The following is an 18842-nucleotide window of genomic DNA, read 5'->3' on the forward strand; positions in this document are numbered from 1 at the left end:
TTGAAATACCTCCAGCGTAGCAGTTTTGTGTGTGTTTGTATGAGAGGCAAATATGTTAATAACAGTCATACTGTATCTCTGGACCTCTGGACCTTTCACACTGTCACTGTCACTGGTGTTGAAATGTGCCTGTGTTTGTTTACAGTACTGCACAGAGGAGTGAATATAACACAAGTCTCTAACGCAAGCTGAAACTCACACTCTTGTGGCGTAGGCGCTTATCTATTTGACTTCCTTTTTTTTTTTGGTCTGCTGGGTGAAATGCAGACGCGAGCAGAGAGGCCAAATGTGGTGAGGCAGCGTGCATGATAAATGAACTTCACTAGCCGAGTCATACGGGAATGGGAAATAAAAAGCATCCACACACGCCCTACCTGACAGTTTGAGCACGGCAGCTTTGTGCTTCTATTGCTGCTCATTAAATCCAACCCGACTCATAATAGCGGCTTGATTCAGCCGGACACTGATGAATAATCGGCCACAGTGGCTGATGCCAACAATTAATGGGACCAATTTCTTTTTGGAAAAACAGCTGTGCTTGACGAAGCGTTAGCTGCTCCATTTATTAATTGGGCGCCATCATTTCCTTATTCCTATTTCTAACTTCTTTCTTCCACTGCTTTCTGCCTCTGCTTCCCTCCCTTCCTGCTGGGGTAGAAGTTGGAAACCTGAATCATGCCGTTCTGCTTGTTGCTGTCGGGCAGAGAAACCAGCGAATCAGTGCAACAGCTCCACTCAGCAGCATAGGGATTTTCACAACACTGAACATCACAATCTCACAACATTATCTGAGGCTATAGTGGGAAATGGCTTAGCGCTTAAACTGTCTGTGCTTCTGAGCCAACTGACACTGACTGGCAGAAATGTTGGGCCAACAGAGTTAAAATACTGCTTAGCACATCCAGAGTTATGACTGAATTACAAAAGAGGAAAATGTTTTTTTTAAACAAACAAAAACCTTTTTTTTTTTTTTAGCTCGGACTGAAGAAATAATTCAAACTGGGAAACTAATTACGCTGTGTGAAAAAAAAATAGTTATGCATACAAAATAGCTCAATTTTCCACTACTACACCCATTCTGCTTGTGGTGTGACTGACAGCTGAGGAGAAAATGACACCTACACTTGTGGCTGCAGAGTGCCGAGGAAGTTGTCAATGCGTTCCTGTGGCACGTCCCCGTCTAGCTGAGCCAGGTAAGTGTAGAGCCTGACAAAGGTGTCGAACGGGATCTTTGCGGCACCACCCGTCTCATCCTCTGTTAGGATCTCGCAGGCAAACTTAAGCGAACTGATAAGAGTCTGAGGATTTGTGTTGCCACAAAAACAAAGAATTAGTTTGCTGTTGCATCGCATTTAAGCAAGACACACTGCAAATATACTTGCATGCACACACTGTAACTCAGAAAGCTAAATCTAAGTAGCATAAGAGTGCCCTCGTGTGGTTAAAGTGTTCAAGAGCCTTGAAAACAGGAGTAGAATTCTACCCAAATTACTAACACTGAGCACATAATGCTGTTAATGCTTAGCTGCATTTGCTTTCCTAGACACCAACTTATCTTCTGTAAAGTTCTTCATGCTTAAATAAATTCTCTTTGATCTGTCACTACTGCTCTATCTGAATCTGTGAAGCAAAAAAAAATATCATTGGCTTAACAGCGAAGCAAAGATTCAAGTAGTTGCTGAAGGATTTATCCAGTCACTCTTTTTTGGAGCCAGGGGACCCCGATGATGGAGACTGCATTGCAAATTCCTGGATCTAACATTAACACCTGGAGACTAGAGTGTGCTGCTGGAGGATCTCCAGCTGTGCTTGGCCTCGGACCAGGTTTTTAAGGCTCAAAGGAAGAAGTATATAAAGTTGTATTTGCATTTATAGCCAGGATTGTGAACACCTCACCCCTCCAAGAGCGCTGCAGCCCAGGGCAAAAAACTCCATCCAGTCAATATCTGAGCCAAAGCTGCCCAGCGACAGCAGGGTCTCCAGCTGAGCCACAGGTAGACACAAGCCCTTCCACTTCGCCTGCAGTTCCTCTTTGCTACAGGTTGTCTTGGGTGACAGCTATGATTTGATGATAAAAAAATGGGGGGTTAGGAGACTTTAGGGGGAAAATTCTAGTTATTCACTTTCTAGATAAAATCTGAAATGAGTCCTATTTCCACAAATAAACAACAAGGTTGGATATGGAGAATCTGGTGGCTCTATTTACTTACAATCTCTTTTTTCTCTAGACTTTTATATGTGGACAGCCAGGGCATAAATAACCGCAAATACTGATGCACAGGATATAAACACTAATAATAATCTCTCAAATAATGGCACAGATCTGCATTTGTTTTGCATTCAGATTTTCTGGATTTCTTTCAGACTTTCTACTATCAATGCAGTTTAAAATGTTACAAAATGAATAACTCGAGACAACAAAAGAGCAGCACTCTCACAAGATTAATGCTGCCGCTTAAGTGCTAGCTTTTAAGGAAATATAAATTATTCATTTCTTTTAATGAATCCGCCACACCGAGATGCCAGTAAACAGCCCAGGTGAGATAAAATGGATTTAAGACAATATGAAACTTTAATGACCCACACGGGAAACATCACTGCTATATGGAGACACACACATAAAAACACGCATAAAAGAATAGAAGAGTAATCAAAGTTGGACATTAAACTCAATGGAAGTTATAATTATATCCATAAAAGCAAAACAGTAAATGACGAAACGCAAATATGTGATAAAGTAAATGCATTTATTTCTTTCAAAAGCAACAGTGAGAATAAAAATTTTATTTGTGCGACCTGCTGTTGAGAAACTACCTGTTTGTGGAGGATCTTCAGAAGACCTGGAGTCAGCCCAGTGTCCGTCTTCTGGGTGGCAATATTTAATTCCAGCCTGTCCTTAACAGGCAGACACTCTCCTTTAGACAGAGCACTGAAGTATCTGGAAGAGGACACAGTCATAATAATTAGCAAAGAATTCTTAAACACTGTGTTTAGCATCACCATTCTCTGAAATTCATCTGCCCCCAAGCTTCCTAAGTATACCATTCAAATATACCATTTGCTTTTCGTTGTGAGAGGTTTTAAAGGCATGCTGTGGCATATTTCACTTCATTATCAGAAAAGAAAAATTATAACTTTCCATGCATTTACTGACTTTCAGGATCTCTGAAAGGGAACAGAGCCAAGTATTACTTTAATAACATAAACATCTCATCACCCAGGAGGCGCTCGATTTGTTTTTTTGCTTCACTGTATGACTCACTTTATTTTCTATTGCTATAAACAAAGCCAAGCTACATTGGTCAATAAAAAAGAAGAGGATGCTGAGAGTCCTTAGAGGTAGGAAATAAAAGGTAAAAGAAAATAAATTGAATATTTCCATATCATCGAGTGCTTTTAGCATGGTTTTTCTTTATTCGAGACAGTAAGATAGTTTAACTGCTGCACTAACATGAAAGCCCTTGGGATTTAATTACAGCTAGTCAATGCAACGATAAGACACGCACAGGTGAAAGGGGCCTGCCTTTCCCTACAGTGATGTAGCCTGGAGACATGGTTTATGCTCCTGTTTGTGAGAATTAAACTGGAATAAAACACAATCACACATATCTCTACTCTTAACCTGAACCTTCATTGACAGACATTAAGACTTACGCCGTAGACCACTGCAACAAATCCTTGGGCTGTGTTCGGATGGCTGCCTTAGTAAAGTCTTTAAGGATGTCTGGCAGCTCGGGAGGGATGTTGATTTGCTGGGCACAGTAGAATGTGTCTGGAAGAGGCATGGCTGTAATATAAACAATGCAATAATGTCCAATTAGTTGAAAAAAAAATAGAATCCAATAGAAAATTAAAAACTACACTAAAAATCACCCGCACTGACAAAAAAAAAACATAATTAATATAAAGACTGCATTCTGGTGCTTCAAATTTTTCTGTGCTAGCCATGGGAGTTTGACAGGAATATAGACATATGATTATGAATACAGTGTGTTTCAAAGAAGTAAGTTTAAAATTTGCATATACACTCTCATCTGGTACCGTTTTTTTTACCGATTCAACTTAATAAATTAATACTAATTTCTAGTCCACCAAACATTTTCTCCCAATTGTCCCTCTCCTTTGTTCAACTACATAAATATAGTATGTTCACCGACATTAATCCACTGTATGGTACTTGCTTTAAAAACTGTAGCATGTTACCTGGACTGATGAACAGAAAGTCACCGGAAGACGCCCCTGAAATATGAGTTGCTAGCCTAAGTAATGATTATTTATGCCTAGCAGTTCATGGGAGTGTTGTAGCGTCGTCGCATAGCAACGGCGTCTTCTTCTTCTTCTCCCTGTGGTATTAGAAACCCCACGGGAAGAGCACTACCGCCCCCTCTGCTGAAAACACTGTTCCTGGTACATGCTCAATCATCCAGCTAAGGAAATCCCAGAAAGTTGATTCTGTTCATGTGGAGGCAACGTTATCTGTCTGACGAAAATAACATGACACCCATGGAGAACACCGACATAAATCTCAATACTCAGTCAGAAATATTCCTCCAGTGAAAACAAACTGGTGCACAAAACACCACTTTCAAAACTTTTTACTTAAATAAGAGCTAGAATCAGTAGCACCAGTGGCCCGTTCTATGCTGTATAATGGTTTGGGGCACTATAAGACAGTACTGTAGTAATATTTCTAATACAGTAACTTTGATGGGGCAGCCTATCATATTTCAGGATGCAGGCCCCTTTGCTCCCCTTCTAGACACCCCCCTGCTGTAAGGAACAAATGAATCATTCATCATAATTTAGAACTATTAATGGAATATTTACACAGATATACAAAAGGGCATTTTCAGCAGAGATCAGTGTTCAAACAGCATACTCTGCTCCCTCACCTAAGTTTATTGTAGTAAGACTAACTGATCATTGGGAAAATACCTTTTCCCTCATGTTAGTTACGCTAAAACCTGTCGGTCAAATTGAATAAATGATACATTTAATCAGATATGTGTTTAGAGGAATCTTTATGGGTTTTATTACAGTCTCAAAACTTTAAACATAAACTTTCTTTTGAAACTGGTCACTGGCTTTAATATTTTTATTAAGATAAAATTTAACTTTAGATAGAAAAGTGGAAGACCAAAGTAACACTGCAAAAGGACAAACACATTAGTTTCGAGTTTAGAGAGACTGATGTACCCTCAGAAGGCCTCTTAGGTCCTGACTACATTATAAGGAATCTGTAACCTAGACTGTGCTTGTTTTTTAAAGGAACAGTAGAAGTTAGTGTGAAAGCGTTAATTTTAGGGCAACTTCCCAAACTTTGGCATTACATGGCTTACAGCCTTGAAAGCTTCACAGTACAATTATGTTGTCATAAACAGTCTGGGTTAACTTTGCTTCGTGTGATGACTTGAAAATATATCAGATGCAGGAAGAGCTGCTGCAAAGCATGTGACATACAACATATTGATGACAGAGTTTTTCCTGTGTCAACACACATTTATTGAAGTGATGCCACAAACAGGCAAAACATCATATTGGAGATTTTATTATTAAACAGCTTCTAGAAAATTCAGGATTCCACAGACTGTGATTAGAAAATAATAACAACAACATGGACAATTTAAAAAACAAACAAAAAAAAAAAAGCAGAATATCTGACCCCCGACCAGCCCCAGTACTCAAAGGAAATATGATCAGACCAGAGAGACAATTTCATACTTGTGTGACAGAAACACATGCACATTCACACAATCACCGTCAGGTCACATACACTGGAAAGTGCAGATTTGTTCTAGCACATGTAGAAACTGAGCAGGTACAATATGCATATGAAATCCCTTTCAAATTCAACCAACTTAACATCTAATGAACTCATGTAATACGAAGAGCACAGAGTTTCGAATCTCAAGTTCTTGCAACAGTACACAGGGGCAAAACACCAAAAACCATAATGTGTCTAAAAGTAATTAATGAGGATGGAGTAGCAAAAGAAAAAAAACAAAACACAGGTTACATGAGCTAGATAATGGGCCAGCTCAAGGTTCTAGTCCACTTTTACCTCTCAAATCTCATATCTTTCTCTACTTGATATAAAAATAAAACTGTGCTTCTCAAAAAAACAAAAACAAAACAACAACCCTGGACGCTCCGGAGCCTATAAAACTATCTAGGATGTAATATTACACTCCTTTGATACTTCAGACGGGAACTCTGCCACAAACATTGCTCCATAAATCTTATCTGATCGTTTCCTGGACGAACCTTGGGCCACGTGATCATTTGGGAAGCGCTCGAGTGCATTTCTGTGATTGACAGTTTGTGGAGCACAGCAGAACCATTTCAAAGCATTAAAAAAAACAAACGGAAAAAACGTTGTCTTATAAAATGTTCTGGCTTAAGCAATTTCTCACCAGTAACTGAGCAATTTGCAAGTGAGCCAACAATCCCAAAAGCATTGTAGCACCACAGACCAAAGTGTGCAGAAAGAAAAACATTCTGAAGCAATGCAAATGAGCTAAATCCATGCTTAAAATGATATAAATGCTATTTTATCCTATCTTTACATGCCGCTGCCTACTGTATTGATTTGGGTCCTCCCTTCTTTACCAAAGGCAAAAGTAATCACTGCTAAAAACAGAGTCACTCGTGTACTTCTGCTCTAATTTCTGTAGTCTAATCCCTCTGCAGAGTTGGATCCAACAGGAAAACGTGAATGTGGGTAAATTAAAAAGAAATGCATGTAGAAGACTGGACAATTCAGAATAGCATATTTCCTCCGTTTTGGTTGGGTAATGGTCATTTTAGCATCGTCTTCTATGCTTTTGGGAGATCAAGCTGTACTTGCTACAAACCCATAGCTGGTCAGCTGCTCAGTAACATGCGTCTATCATTTCCCGTTTCTATCTCTTGCCCCTTTTGTTACCAGCTGGGGGCTTCTTCAACTGGAGTAAGGGTGCTGCTGTGGCAAAGCCTCCAGGAGGTGGGTTAGACACGCCAAATGTCAGGCCGGCAGAGGGGTTGATGCCAGGGTTGCTGAAGTTGAAGCCTGAGCTGTTGGTGCTACCAAAACCTAGTGAAGCAAGACAAGGAACAAAAAACAAAAAAACAGTCAAATACGAGAAAAACAAAAAGATAAAACATGAATAACATGAGGATTTAGAAAATCTGGTGTCAGAAAAAGGAAGTTCAAATGAAATTCAGAGGTTTTTTATAAAGATTTTGCCATCCTAGCTTAAAACCCCCAAGGTTCTAAAGTGCCAACACACACAAACAAACAGATATACACATAACTGTATTTACCCACTGCTGGGACGTTCATTATAACTTTAAAATATGGATATACTAAACTTGTTGCAGTGCCATTTACATCACACTAATGAGACACAGTTACAGCTTAGACCCTTTCCAAACTTTATACACTTAGCGAGCTGAGCCTTTATTCTTTGTTGCCATCATGTTTGGTGGCCCAGGTGTTAAGGTGCTATATACAGCATGTATTGTACCTGCACTCAGACTGCCTCCTGTGGGCTTATTGGTGGAAGAGAAGGCAAAAGAAGACCCCCCAGTCCCCACCCCACCAAATCCTGGCCCACCACCAAAACCTGTGGGAGAGAGTGACATGGAAGTCAGACTGGTCTAAGCACACAGCCTAGACTAGATACAAAAACAAGAAGCGCCTCAGGAGTTACACACTGGCAGGCATTAGCAGACAAAAGCAAGCAAAAAAGAAAAAAAAAAAGTCATAAACTAATCCACAGAGCACCACACTTGGCTTAACTTCTGACCGAATACTGCAGAATCAAACAGGACTCACAGTGCACTACACCGCAAAGCAAAGGCCAAAGGAAGAAAAACGGCAGATTTCACCGAATACCCAAACTACGAGAAAACAGACAATACTTTTGAGTGCGCTCAGACCACTTGCTTCCACACTCTCAAGTGGATTTGCAATTTGACATGCCCGTATTTTAACACCACAGCATTTCGCCGTGACAGCTGAGTGAAACAGTTTACCAGGTAACAACTGTACGATAGGATTGCAGTTTTTGTGTGTGGTGTGAACGCACTTGACTCCTCGCAAAAGGCAGAGCAGAAAAGAGAAACAGCTAAGCTCTGACTGCACCACTCTGTCAGACACATACACACCAGCTGCTTAGTCTGTCATACAACCAAACTCAAATACATTTTCTTTAAAAACCCACTTTGATTTAACCACCAGGTAACATTAGGGGAAATGGCAAAGTATGCAGGGGTCTAGCAAAAAATAAAACACACGAGAAAACAGGGAATATTCATTTAAAAAAAAAAAAAAAAAAAAGCAGAGGTAATACCTCCCAGGGTAGAAGAGCCCAAGCTAGTGCCCAATGCTGAGGCAAAGGGGTTTCCAAACCCTGCCCCCAGAGGCGCCTGGGTCCCTAAGGCACAAAGAGAGAGCACAGGCTTTTACTCTTCTTTTATGTGAGACAAAAAACACAAAGTAAACTGCACTGCTGTCACGCTGACAGCTTTATTTTAGCTTTAGAAACAAGTCCTGCAGTTGATTCAAATAAAATATGATAATCTGATCTAATGACTGCGCCGACAGAGGCATCAAAAGACTACAGCATCTAATTAACTGCAACCTCACATGAGCTGAAATATGACAATAATTAGGCAACGGATCAGGCTTTCACAAAGTACATATGAATATGTACTATCCTGCTATAAAGGCTTTCAACTATAATATTCCAGCTAATCAGCAGCGCATTTATCACTGCTGGCAAGCTGGGAGGGAAAAAGGAAGCACTGCTAGTTCTTTCACTCAGAAACTTGTCTTGTTTTCTTTAAGCGTTCTCTTTTATCTTATCAAATTTGGGAGCTTTTCAATTAGTCTACATTCTTAAAACAAGTTCAGTGAAAAAGAAACAAGGACAAGCGTTTCTTTGTTTAAAAACCAATTTATTTTCAATTAAATATGCAATTCCACTTACATAAAACACAAACAAACAGTTTGGAACAAAAATTGGCTGTTAATTGCTAAGTGCTACTGCATTTGACAAGTTTCCAAATTCAAGATTTCTGAGAGTGAATGAACTAGCATACCTAAAATTTAATTTTAAAAAAACTTTTTAAAAATGCATCACACAATTACTGAATATAGCTTTAAAAGGCACAACATATTTATAGATTAAATATACTGTATCAACAGGCATTGGATATATAAGATTAAAACACAAGGTTACAGGTAAAAGCACTGGAGAATTAGATAAGAAATGTGAAAACGGCATTCATGGCTGCCTTTCAGTGTAAACTGGTCAAAACAAAGAAAATCAGTGATTTGGTACAGTTTGCCTGTGAAAGACAGTGTGGTCAAGTTTTGAGTCATGCGTCCAACATAAACTGAAGGACCTTTGTTATGTTCGTTTAAATAATTTTACACCGATTTTGAAAACAAAAGCTCCATTGTAAATTACTATAAGCTACAAATCCGTCTTTGTGGGACCGAGTCTGACTTTAGAGAGAGATGACAAGCTAAAACCTGCAAGAGATTGATTTTTTTAGTCTAATTTCAGATAACTAACAGTAAATTCTACTGGTTCCAAAACACCCTATAATAGTCATGCCTCCTGAACGCCACTAGCAGGGGAAAAAAACAAAGAAAATACTAAACACTATAAATGACAAAGAATATGGAAATGTTTTGGAGATAATAGCAACATTCAAACAGTCAACTAATCAGGCCCATTATTGTGAACTGTTGTGCTCAAGCTTTACACACAGAAAAACAAAGATACCAAAAGGTATAATTCAGATTCATTACTGAGCATCTCAGGTTCATGTAGGCAAATTGTGACACTGGTAATCTACCTACCATTTAAAAAATAAATAAATAAAAAGTCACATTAATTCCTTCACTTCTTTTATAAAAGGAAAAAAAGAGGTAAATGGGAACAGCTGTTATATTAGCACTCATGAAAATACAGCATTTGCATACACGTTACTGACAGTGAGAAGATACCTACTAGAGAGTATTAATGTGGCTTAATATCCACAATTACCTTCAAAGTCAAAACAACTTTGACAGACCAATAATTATTACATTATTTAATAGTCATTATTGTGCCAAGTGAGACTGTAGAGGTGTGGAAGACGATATTTTAAAGTGTGAGCAAAACTGCACAGAATGTCAAATTCTGGATGAGTGTGGACTTCCATTTAAAGGACTTCCATTAAATCCTACAAAAACAAACAAAAACCTAGCGTTTGATAAGAGGACTGACTGTCCAAAAGCAGCAGTGTTTTCATTAGCAATTAATCATTTAGGTTGTTTTTTTACCCATACACCACCGTAATCAGCAGCAGTATGCCGATGATTACTGGAAGTGGGTTCAATGAATTCCTGTTTGTATCGCGACATGTGCAACGGCAGTTTTCCAATCTTTATTCCTCTGAGTGCCAATACTGCTGAGCTCGCAGCGCTATCTACAACAAGCAACGCTGTACCCTCAGATGAGAAAAATGGTGGGAAAATAAACTCCCCTGTACAATCAAGACACACAATGTGGCCATACAGACCAGTTTCTTTTGGCACTAATGTATCTCACTGGTACTTATGGACCAGTGTGAGCAGCAACAAATTGTTCTCTTCTGAACTACCAAACAGTTAAACCAACAAGTAGACTTTTTACAGAATTGAGAAGCAAATGTCTGTACAACATACCATCGCCTTGGATAAAATACCTGAAATCACAACTTGTGAACAGCTCTTTAGCTCCACATTTTCTCTGAAATGAACTCTATGTGAAATGATCCAGCCCTGTTGCACTGACAGTAGCCCTTAAGTGAAATCACTTTCATCAAGTTACAGTGGTATGGCCTTTATTAAAACCAAACCAGCCAAATATATCAAGGTATTGAACAGTGAGATAATGCACACACTTACTGTCACTGCTGACAATTCATTATCCAAATGATCTGTCCACATAAAAGACCAACCTCAGCTCCTTGTTCACAACACAAACACACTGAGAACACTGCTTCATTTAGGCCAGTAAGTGACCGGGGCTTTTCACCGTTCTCAGCCTTAGTTCCACTAGAAAAAAGTACATTTCAGAGTTATTTTCAGTCCTGAGTCTTTTGGTACCTTAACCCAATGTCCATGGAGACAGAAATCTGAACAGTGTAGGCCCATTCTCATCTGGCATGTGTACAGGTCGGATGTGAATCTACCAAAAGACAAAAAAAAAAAAACAAAAAACAAAAAAAACCCCACTCCAGCCCACTGCATCTTTAAATGCTGTGATACTGATCACCCTCCAACATGACATTTCAATAATGACCCAAGTTTAAGGTTGACCTATTATATTTCGAGCTCTACTTTTTTAATCCTTGGGTTCTATTAGATTTGCATGACTCGCGTCCCCTCAGTTCATCCACTGACTGAAACAAACCTGTTTTAGCTCCTCTCTCTTCAGTCAACTTTCTTCTGATTGGCTGCCCCTTGCAAAAAAAAAAAGCTGTGAAAAGCAGGTGGGTGGGGCTACTATAACCATATTAATGATAATCCTTTGTTATTCAGTGTGTGAATGTGAGAGTGAATGAATAGAGGAATTGTAAAGCGCTTTGGGTGCCTAGAAAAGCGCTATATAAATGCAATCCAAACAGTGTCATGAGTTAAGAAAAATATATTAGAAAACTTGCATTTAGAGTTCTGAAGGCTGAGTGTTTGGTTTGCTGGGATTACTTGTACACTAAACTCATTTTGAAACTTTCAACATGTTTAATATGCAACAACTAAATGAATCTAAACAGGTCACCTTTAAGCAGAAAAAAATAAATATATAAATAAATATACTAGCCTGCAATTAGGCTTAGCAGAAAAGGTGGGAGATTTGCTAAATAAAGCAATCAATTACCCTAGCCAAAAATAATTTACAAACCCGACTCATGTTAACCTCATATACTACAGCCTTGTTGGATAGCTAGCATACCCAGAGCACAAATGGATAAAATGAACAAGTGATCAAAAAAATTATTTGATTTTTAATGAAATTTAAAAAAAAAATCTTAAGCAGGCACCGAGGTGGTGTGCACTTCTACCACACAATAATAACTATTGTGGCTTGTGTGTTAAGTTGTTGTTATTTTTTCTTTTTCAGTAAACAGTGGCTAAGGAATGGATTAGTTAAATAGTCCCATACCTACTTGGCACATAGTTAATTAGTTTAGGTGTTAACGTACAACTCCATCTGCATACCCAAATAAGTGTTCAAAAGTATGTGAAATATTCATTAAAAATGGAAAAATTAGCAAACATCTGGTGGGCAGCAGATCTGATAACAGTCAAAGCACATCTCATGAGCTTTGTCAAATGAGTACAGATTAGACTAACATTTTTAAACCAACCTGCCTTTACATCCCATCAACCTTTGAAGTTACGTCAATAAAGAGACTGCAAAAGCATGTTAATATATAGCTTAGTGTGTTAGTTGTATGCAGGTACCCTGATGTGCCAGTAAGAATGGCTTACAACTCAAACCAGATGTTGCAGTAAATATTCTTAAGGTTATGTTGGCTGTAGTTTAACAAAACTGAATTTGAGTCCTTGACTGCTCAGTATAAGAGTCTCATTTAGATATTTTAGGACATAAGCTCCTACAAAATGCCAAATCAATTTCCGATTAAACACAATGTTTAATCCGTGTATTTATGCTTAATACAACGTACTTAATAGTATTTTTTTTGTTACTGTCAAAGAGTAGAAAGAATTTGACAAACAGCATGACAGTCAAACTGTAAATGTCATTAGGTTAAGGTTATTTAGAGAATGGTTTCTCTAAAGTGAATATCTGTGTCTAAACTAGACTTTTTACTTGTAAGACCTTGGGCAACAGAAGCTGTGTGCTTGAAGGAACGGTGGGGATGACAACTTTAATATATTCGCTTCTTATTTTACTACCCTGTATATTCAGAGAGGAGCATGTTGATTCGGTGTCAGATTAACTGGTGTTTCCCACACGTCTGAGATATCATTCGGATTTAAGATAGCTGGGGCTACATTGCCATAGACGTACACCAACTCAACGCCCAGACTGACGTGACAAAAATCTAAAGATGCACCACTACCTGGACTAATCATTCAGAAACCACAAAATTCACAGCAAGTGCATTAATTATCCTAACTTCATTACACAACAACCTCAACTGAGTACTAGGCTCACTTTTAGCATTGCTAAAACAAAACAAAACCCAAAACTGAGGTTTAGAAGTTTCCAGATTCAAAATGAGATTGCTCGACTTTTTCCACCACTGTGCATTTTCCCCAGTGATGTCAGCCATAAAGCTGCTCTGGTATCCCATTAGAGAGGGCACACGGAGGAGGAGAGAAATTAACAGAAGGGATTTGGTCTTCATTTTGCACTGGGGCCATCTATTTAATGTCCTCACTCTTGAATTGTAAGGTGCATAAAATAAATGTTCCCAACTCTTGTACTGAGTCAGAGACAAGACGGTAAGGCAGCACAAATGTCTCCTGTTAAAGTTAAGCAACAGATTTCTCTCATTTCTTCCTTTCTAGCCTCTTTTCATTCACTACAGAAAGCACAGATACCTTAACACCAGATAAGGCTGCTGTTACTTTTGTACTTTTAATCATCCTCTCTCACCTTTTGAGTTATTTGCTACCAAAATATGTTAAAAGCACACTGATCCTGTCTTCTCCACAACTTGCTTTTATTATTGATTCTCCTTCCTCTCCTTCAGTCTCCTAACAAAGGAGAAACTTGCTAGAACTTGTAGGCAGTCAGACCTGGAGTTGGCTGCTGTTGCTGGGTCAATGTGGCTGCCATGGCCACAGCTGCAGCATTGGGCACACTGGAGAACGGAGCAGGCCCAGTAGTGACTCGCGGCGTGCTCTGCCATTTCCTGTTAGACACCCGTTTGGACTCAAACACATCCGTGGAGTCTTCCAGGAAGGCTCTGCGGTAGGAGAGGTACTGATGCTTCAAAATCTATACCACAAGACACCAGAGAGAAAGACACGTTAAATGAAAACGCTACAACTGCCTCGTCACCCAGTCCTATACATTATTACACATTACATTTCAAGCAATGCGAATGAGGATCTTTTTATTATTATTATTAACATATGTAAAAGCAGGAGGGAATAAACTGACCTTGACATTCTCATGGACAGACTGGAGCTGGGCGGCCTGTGCGACAAATGTTTGATACAACTTCTGCATGGCCAAGGTCAGATCTGTAAACAAAAGCATAAAAAAAATGTCTGCATAAATATTTGATGTATTTTAATAAAACGGGGTGGGTTACAGAAAAGAAAAGAACCAGAAACTGTCTTTTTTCTCTTCATCTTGAATGCAAACACATCTGTAGCCTGTTTGTTAATGAAACATGTAACACTGTGATCAAACCGAACTTTAACATGACCAGAATTACGTTAACAGCCAGACAAATGTGTTCTCACCCTGAGGAGTGATGTGAGAGCCGCTGCTTTGGGTTGTCAGGTGGTTCTCCAGCTCCTCTATCTGCTGCCGGTACTGCTGAAGCTGCACCTCGAATTGCTCTACCAGGCTATGGAAATAACTACACACAAAAGGGACACATATTTTAAATCTCAGTACATTAAGCAATGTTCATTATTAACCTTTTGAATCAACTATTAAGAGAAGCTTTTTGACAAAAACATCCACTGGCCACGCGTATTTTTTTTATTGCTGTCCTATGATATTAAAATGAAATAGTCGTTTGAAACAGAGTCTATGAGAACTAAAGGACTGCAATAGCACGCATTGACCTTGGATTTACTTTCTGACTTTCATCCAATAGCTTACTTACTCTGATGGAGCCGTATTCTCGTGCTGAAGTCCAGGGGGGGTCTTTTGTGTACGAAGTGCTATGTCAGCATTTTTCAACTCCTTAGCAACAAAGGAAAGAGGAAAGTCAAACATCTAGAAAAAAAAAATCTGTGAGATTTCCAAGGGAAACTTTTTCATATTTTTAGTTTGTGAGGTATAAGGAACAGGAAAGGTTAACCCACATATTAAGTTCATCTGAAGTCCAATTTAAAATAATTCTGTTTATCTTAGGTACAGCTACAGATGTTTTAGGAAATGAACACTGATACTGAACTTCCTGACTTATATATTTTGCAACACTGCATACACTATATATTGTGTATCCACTAGAAGTTTGGAATGCAAGTTTCTGATTTACTGACTTTCTAATGACAAATAATGTGCAACCGAAATAGACACCTGTGTCAACATAAGTACACCGTTTTTACCTGTGCCGTCTCCAGTTTCAGTTTGTCGATGGCCAAAGCTTGGCGCTGCAGACCGCTGGCGCTGACGGACAGAAGCTGTTTGAGGCTCTTGATGTCATCTTGGACTTTAGAAATGGCTTTTGATGACATTCTGCTTATATCCTCCTGAACTTGTTTTTGCTCTTTCACAAATTTTCTGCAAAAGAATTAAGAAAAGAAGGAAATCACTTGTAGATGACATAAAAGCTCTCTGATAGATATGGCAAACTATCAAAATATGCTTTCAAAGTGCTACTACTCAAACTATATGTATGCATCTGGGATTTTACACAGAATGGGGACTCCTAGAGACCTCACCAAATAAAATTTGGGTTGGGTCATACTGCTGCATTCAACCTATTAAACACCCGATTTAAAAAAAAGAAATTAAAAAATAAATAAATCACACAACGATACTTACTGAAAATTTTCAACATCCTGACAAATAACTGGGGGCAGGTTCTCATCTTTTAGAGCTTTGCTGTCCCTGAGGGTGAGAAAAAGTGTTTTTCATCATTAGAACAGAAAGGATAGTCGGTGCTAAACATTAACAGCAGAGTGAGACATTAGACATATTCCATAAGACAGTAAAGGACCGTGTTGGTCAGCAGGACATACTGCGCATTGGCTCCAGATGATGTGTCGCTCTTATTCTCAGAGGAAGTGCTGAAGTCGACTCCACCCAGGCCGATACTCTGAGCAGGAGCTGCTGATGACGCTGTCGAGGTTGCCAGCAGAGAACCGAACGATAACCCGCCTCCTGCACCAAGAGTAGTCTGACTCAGACCTGCGGCAAGAAATAGTCATACAGTTTATAGAACTGTGACAACTAATTAAAACGAACACTCTGTAATTCAAAGCATTCACTGTACTCCCACTTGGCCATGTATTTAACACATCAGCTCTGTAAAGCTGACAGTTTGCCTCTCACCTGTAGGCACAGTGCTGGAGAAGAGACTGCTGCCTAGTGATGGACCTGTTAAGGCTGCCGTGGTGGTGGTCGTAGTTCCGCCGAGACCGAGGGCAAAGCCAGTGGCTGTAGGCTGCTGTGGAGCAGTGGAGGTCAGGACAGAGCCAAACGTCAAGCCTGTCCCAGCAGCGGCTGTCGAAGAGGTGCTAGTAGCTGTGAGGGAGAACGGCGTAGCTGAGGCTGTGGGCTTGTTGAAAGCCAAGCTAAAGCCAGTGGTGGCAGCTGTATTGGCTGGGGCACCTGAGAGAAAGTAATTGTTTATTTAAAAAAAAAAAAAATCACAATTATTACCTGCTGTTCAGAAGCTCTTCAACTTAAAAATACCCCAGAGAACCCCAAACATACCTAATGTGAGGCCTGTAGTGGGCGCAGCAGCACCTGAAATAACACAAGGTCCCAACATAAGATGGGCAGCTGGCAGAAATATCACAAATACTTTTATTTCTTTATCATTTTGCATTCTTACTTGAGGCAGGTGTATTGAAGGAGAATCCTCCAGCAGGTTTCTGAGCAAAAAGACTGCCTCCTAGGCCAAGAGACGGGGTGCTGGTGCTGGTACTGGGGGTTGCACTTGCTGTACCCAAAGGTGTACCAAAAGAAAAGCCACCGGTATTGGCCGCAGGAGCACTTTCGAAGAAAAAAAAAAAAAGTAATATGTTTAGGCCCATACATTCTTCTACAATATCTGCCAAGTTTCAAACTAATAAAAGATTGACATTGTGTTATGGTTACAGTACACACAGATTAACAACTAGGATTTTGTCGAAGAAAATACACAGGGTCTTAAATTTCTATATAGAAAACCTAAATGGTGATAAGTGCTTTACAGATGGATGGTAATCCCAATCACATTATTACCAGTAATGAACTAATTTCCCTCTTAAAAAATAAAAAGTAACTACAACTACTATAGCTTAATTGTCACTTCAAAGACTTATCTTGGCAGCCCGCAATTTGCAAGAGTTCACTCTGCAGTGCGTGCATGTGCAAAGTTTCAAATAACAGAGTTTACAAATGTATCCAATTAAAATGCTCATCTATAACCCGACATTGCCGAGTAGCTCGGGAAAACAACGTACCCAGCACTGACTTTGAAACTCGCAAGCCGTATCTGCTAACGCCAAGATACCTCTGGTTATGCTAGCGTTAGCTAAGTGGGCTATCTAAAATTTGTCGTTACCTGGTTGCGGCCCCAAATGCGAATCCTCCACCTGTGTTGGTGGACCCAAGAGTTCCCGAACCAAAGTTAAAGCTAGACATTTTCTTTTAAAAGGCACGGTGTCAACACCAATCGGTTATGTGGGCTTAGCTCACTTCTGAAAACATCACAGCTAACACGACAGTTAGCTTAGACGCCCGCGTGAGGGCCGAATCCGCGGTCCCGTCTTCACCAAAACATACTTGAACTCATCAGCTCTCTCACTAAATCCCAAAATATTCAGTTGCCACCTGTTATGTTTACACAACCTGTTCCTCTGCTTCTATTTCTTAAACCTGACAATTATCGCAGGGTGCATTCACGCATGGTGTCACTTTTCTTATTCCCCGCCTGGTATATCCTAAATGCTAGTGCATTTTGGGTAGTGGATTTCCTTTCTTTCAACTACATTAACCGTCATCCCCTCAGATTTTGCGTCTCGTGATGTGTCACGCATGCGCATGGGGTTAAGTCTGGCAGTTCTGAGCAGCGGATGTATGTTGAATCCGGTGTTTCTTTCAAAATAAAAGAAGCAGCTACAGATTATAATAACAACGAAGAACGGCTCAGAGTACATTAATGTATTTGCAAAGCTGAGTATAACTGGTTGCACAATGCTGTTTCAAAATTGTCATTGTCTCTGTGAGTTTAAATAATCTGTTACTTACCTGATAAACGAGCAACAGTTCCATTATTCTGAACCAGGGGCGGATGAATGGTTCACAGGTTTGCATCATTAATAGTTTTTGGTAACCTAATAAACCTAAAAAATTATGAAAATAAATACGTTGCAAATGTGTTATCTGAGTTTTTCCAACATTTATTGCATTGTTCCACCTTTTTTTACCCAGAAATGTTGCAGACCATCTTTTGCAAACTCTGAAAAGTATATTTTATCAATATTAATGTCAATTAACAAATTAACTATTCTACATTCTACATTTCTTATTATAAAACAGCATATAAAAATATTAATACATGTTTCAGCAGAGATTTATTCAGATCTTTTGACATTATGTTTGGGTTCTTTTTTGTTTGTTTTGCTCTCACTTTGATATTTGCTAGATGTAACCTGTGCACAGTCCTGAATTTCATCCTTTTTTAGAGGGTGCCAAGAGGAACTGTGGCACTGCATGAGGAAATCAGCAGTGGCAGGGAAGTATGTGAGGCTGGTGCCGTACATTTGTTAGGACAGCAAGACAGTGGTGAGGTGTGTGGTAGGCAAGATGGAGCCTAGCGACATGGAGAGAAGATGTGATCTGGAGAGAAGAGGAATGGAAATCAGAAGAAACAAGACAGAAACTGTGAGAGTCAGAGGGAGACATTTGGAACCATAAAGCTGCAAGGAACAGAGGAATGATAATGAAGTTGGA

The 18842-nt window shown here is 39.4% G+C and overlaps 2 protein-coding genes across 4 annotated transcripts; both read right to left on the minus strand.

The window, feature by feature from the left end:
* Positions 1-513: 513 nt before the first annotated feature.
* Positions 514-4323, minus strand: ropn1l (rhophilin associated tail protein 1-like). Its single transcript, XM_005722464.1, has 6 exons — positions 4204-4323; positions 3655-3787; positions 2815-2938; positions 1897-2058; positions 1123-1298; positions 514-693 (listed from the first exon to the last, which is right to left on the minus strand). Exons 2-6 carry the CDS (start codon positions 3783-3785, stop codon positions 600-602), a joined length of 687 nt encoding a protein of 228 aa, XP_005722521.1. The 5' UTR covers positions 3786-3787; positions 4204-4323; the 3' UTR covers positions 514-599.
* Positions 4324-5487: 1164 nt separating this feature from the next.
* nup58 (nucleoporin 58) lies at positions 5488-17936 on the minus strand. Of its 3 annotated transcripts, XM_005722465.1 has the most exons (14): positions 17452-17936; positions 16738-16898; positions 16617-16649; positions 16233-16511; positions 15920-16088; positions 15723-15788; positions 15284-15458; positions 14836-14915; positions 14465-14583; positions 14157-14239; positions 13790-13991; positions 8334-8417; positions 7506-7604; positions 5488-7072 (listed from the first exon to the last, which is right to left on the minus strand). In XM_005722465.1, exons 1-14 carry the CDS (start codon positions 17529-17531, stop codon positions 6903-6905), a joined length of 1800 nt encoding a protein of 599 aa, XP_005722522.1. In that variant the 5' UTR covers positions 17532-17936; the 3' UTR covers positions 5488-6902. The 3 variants fall into 3 exon arrangements, with proteins under 3 accessions (XP_005722522.1, XP_005722523.1, XP_005722524.1); XM_005722466.1 differs by lacking the exon at positions 8334-8417; XM_005722467.1 differs by lacking the exons at positions 7506-7604; positions 8334-8417.
* Between the last annotated feature and the right edge of the window lie 906 nt (positions 17937-18842).

The sequence above is a fragment of the Pundamilia nyererei genome, unplaced genomic scaffold, assembly GCF_000239375.1.
Source record: "Pundamilia nyererei isolate P.nyererei 1_Seehausen unplaced genomic scaffold, PunNye1.0 scaffold00007, whole genome shotgun sequence".
NCBI lineage: Eukaryota > Metazoa > Chordata > Actinopteri > Cichliformes > Cichlidae > Pundamilia > Pundamilia nyererei.

Coding starts and splice junctions, on each gene's coding strand:
- ropn1l (XM_005722464.1), bottom strand. CDS start 3,785: ATGCCTCTTCCAGACACATTCTACTGTGCCCAGCAAATCAACATCCCT. Junction 2,939..3,654: donor TTGTTGCAGTGGTCTACGGC/GTAAGTCTTAAT, acceptor GTCCTCTTCCAG/ATACTTCAGTGCTCTGTCTA. Junction 2,059..2,814: donor TGAAGATCCTCCACAAACAG/GTAGTTTCTCAA, acceptor ATCAAATCATAG/CTGTCACCCAAGACAACCTG.
- nup58 (XM_005722465.1), bottom strand. CDS start 17,531: ATGTCTAGCTTTAACTTTGGTTCGGGAACTCTTGGGTCCACCAACACA. Junction 13,992..14,156: donor CTGTCCATGAGAATGTCAAG/GTCAGTTTATTC, acceptor CTTGTGGTATAG/ATTTTGAAGCATCAGTACCT. Junction 7,605..8,333: donor GGGCTCTTCTACCCTGGGAG/GTATTACCTCTG, acceptor TCTCTCCCACAG/GTTTTGGTGGTGGGCCAGGA.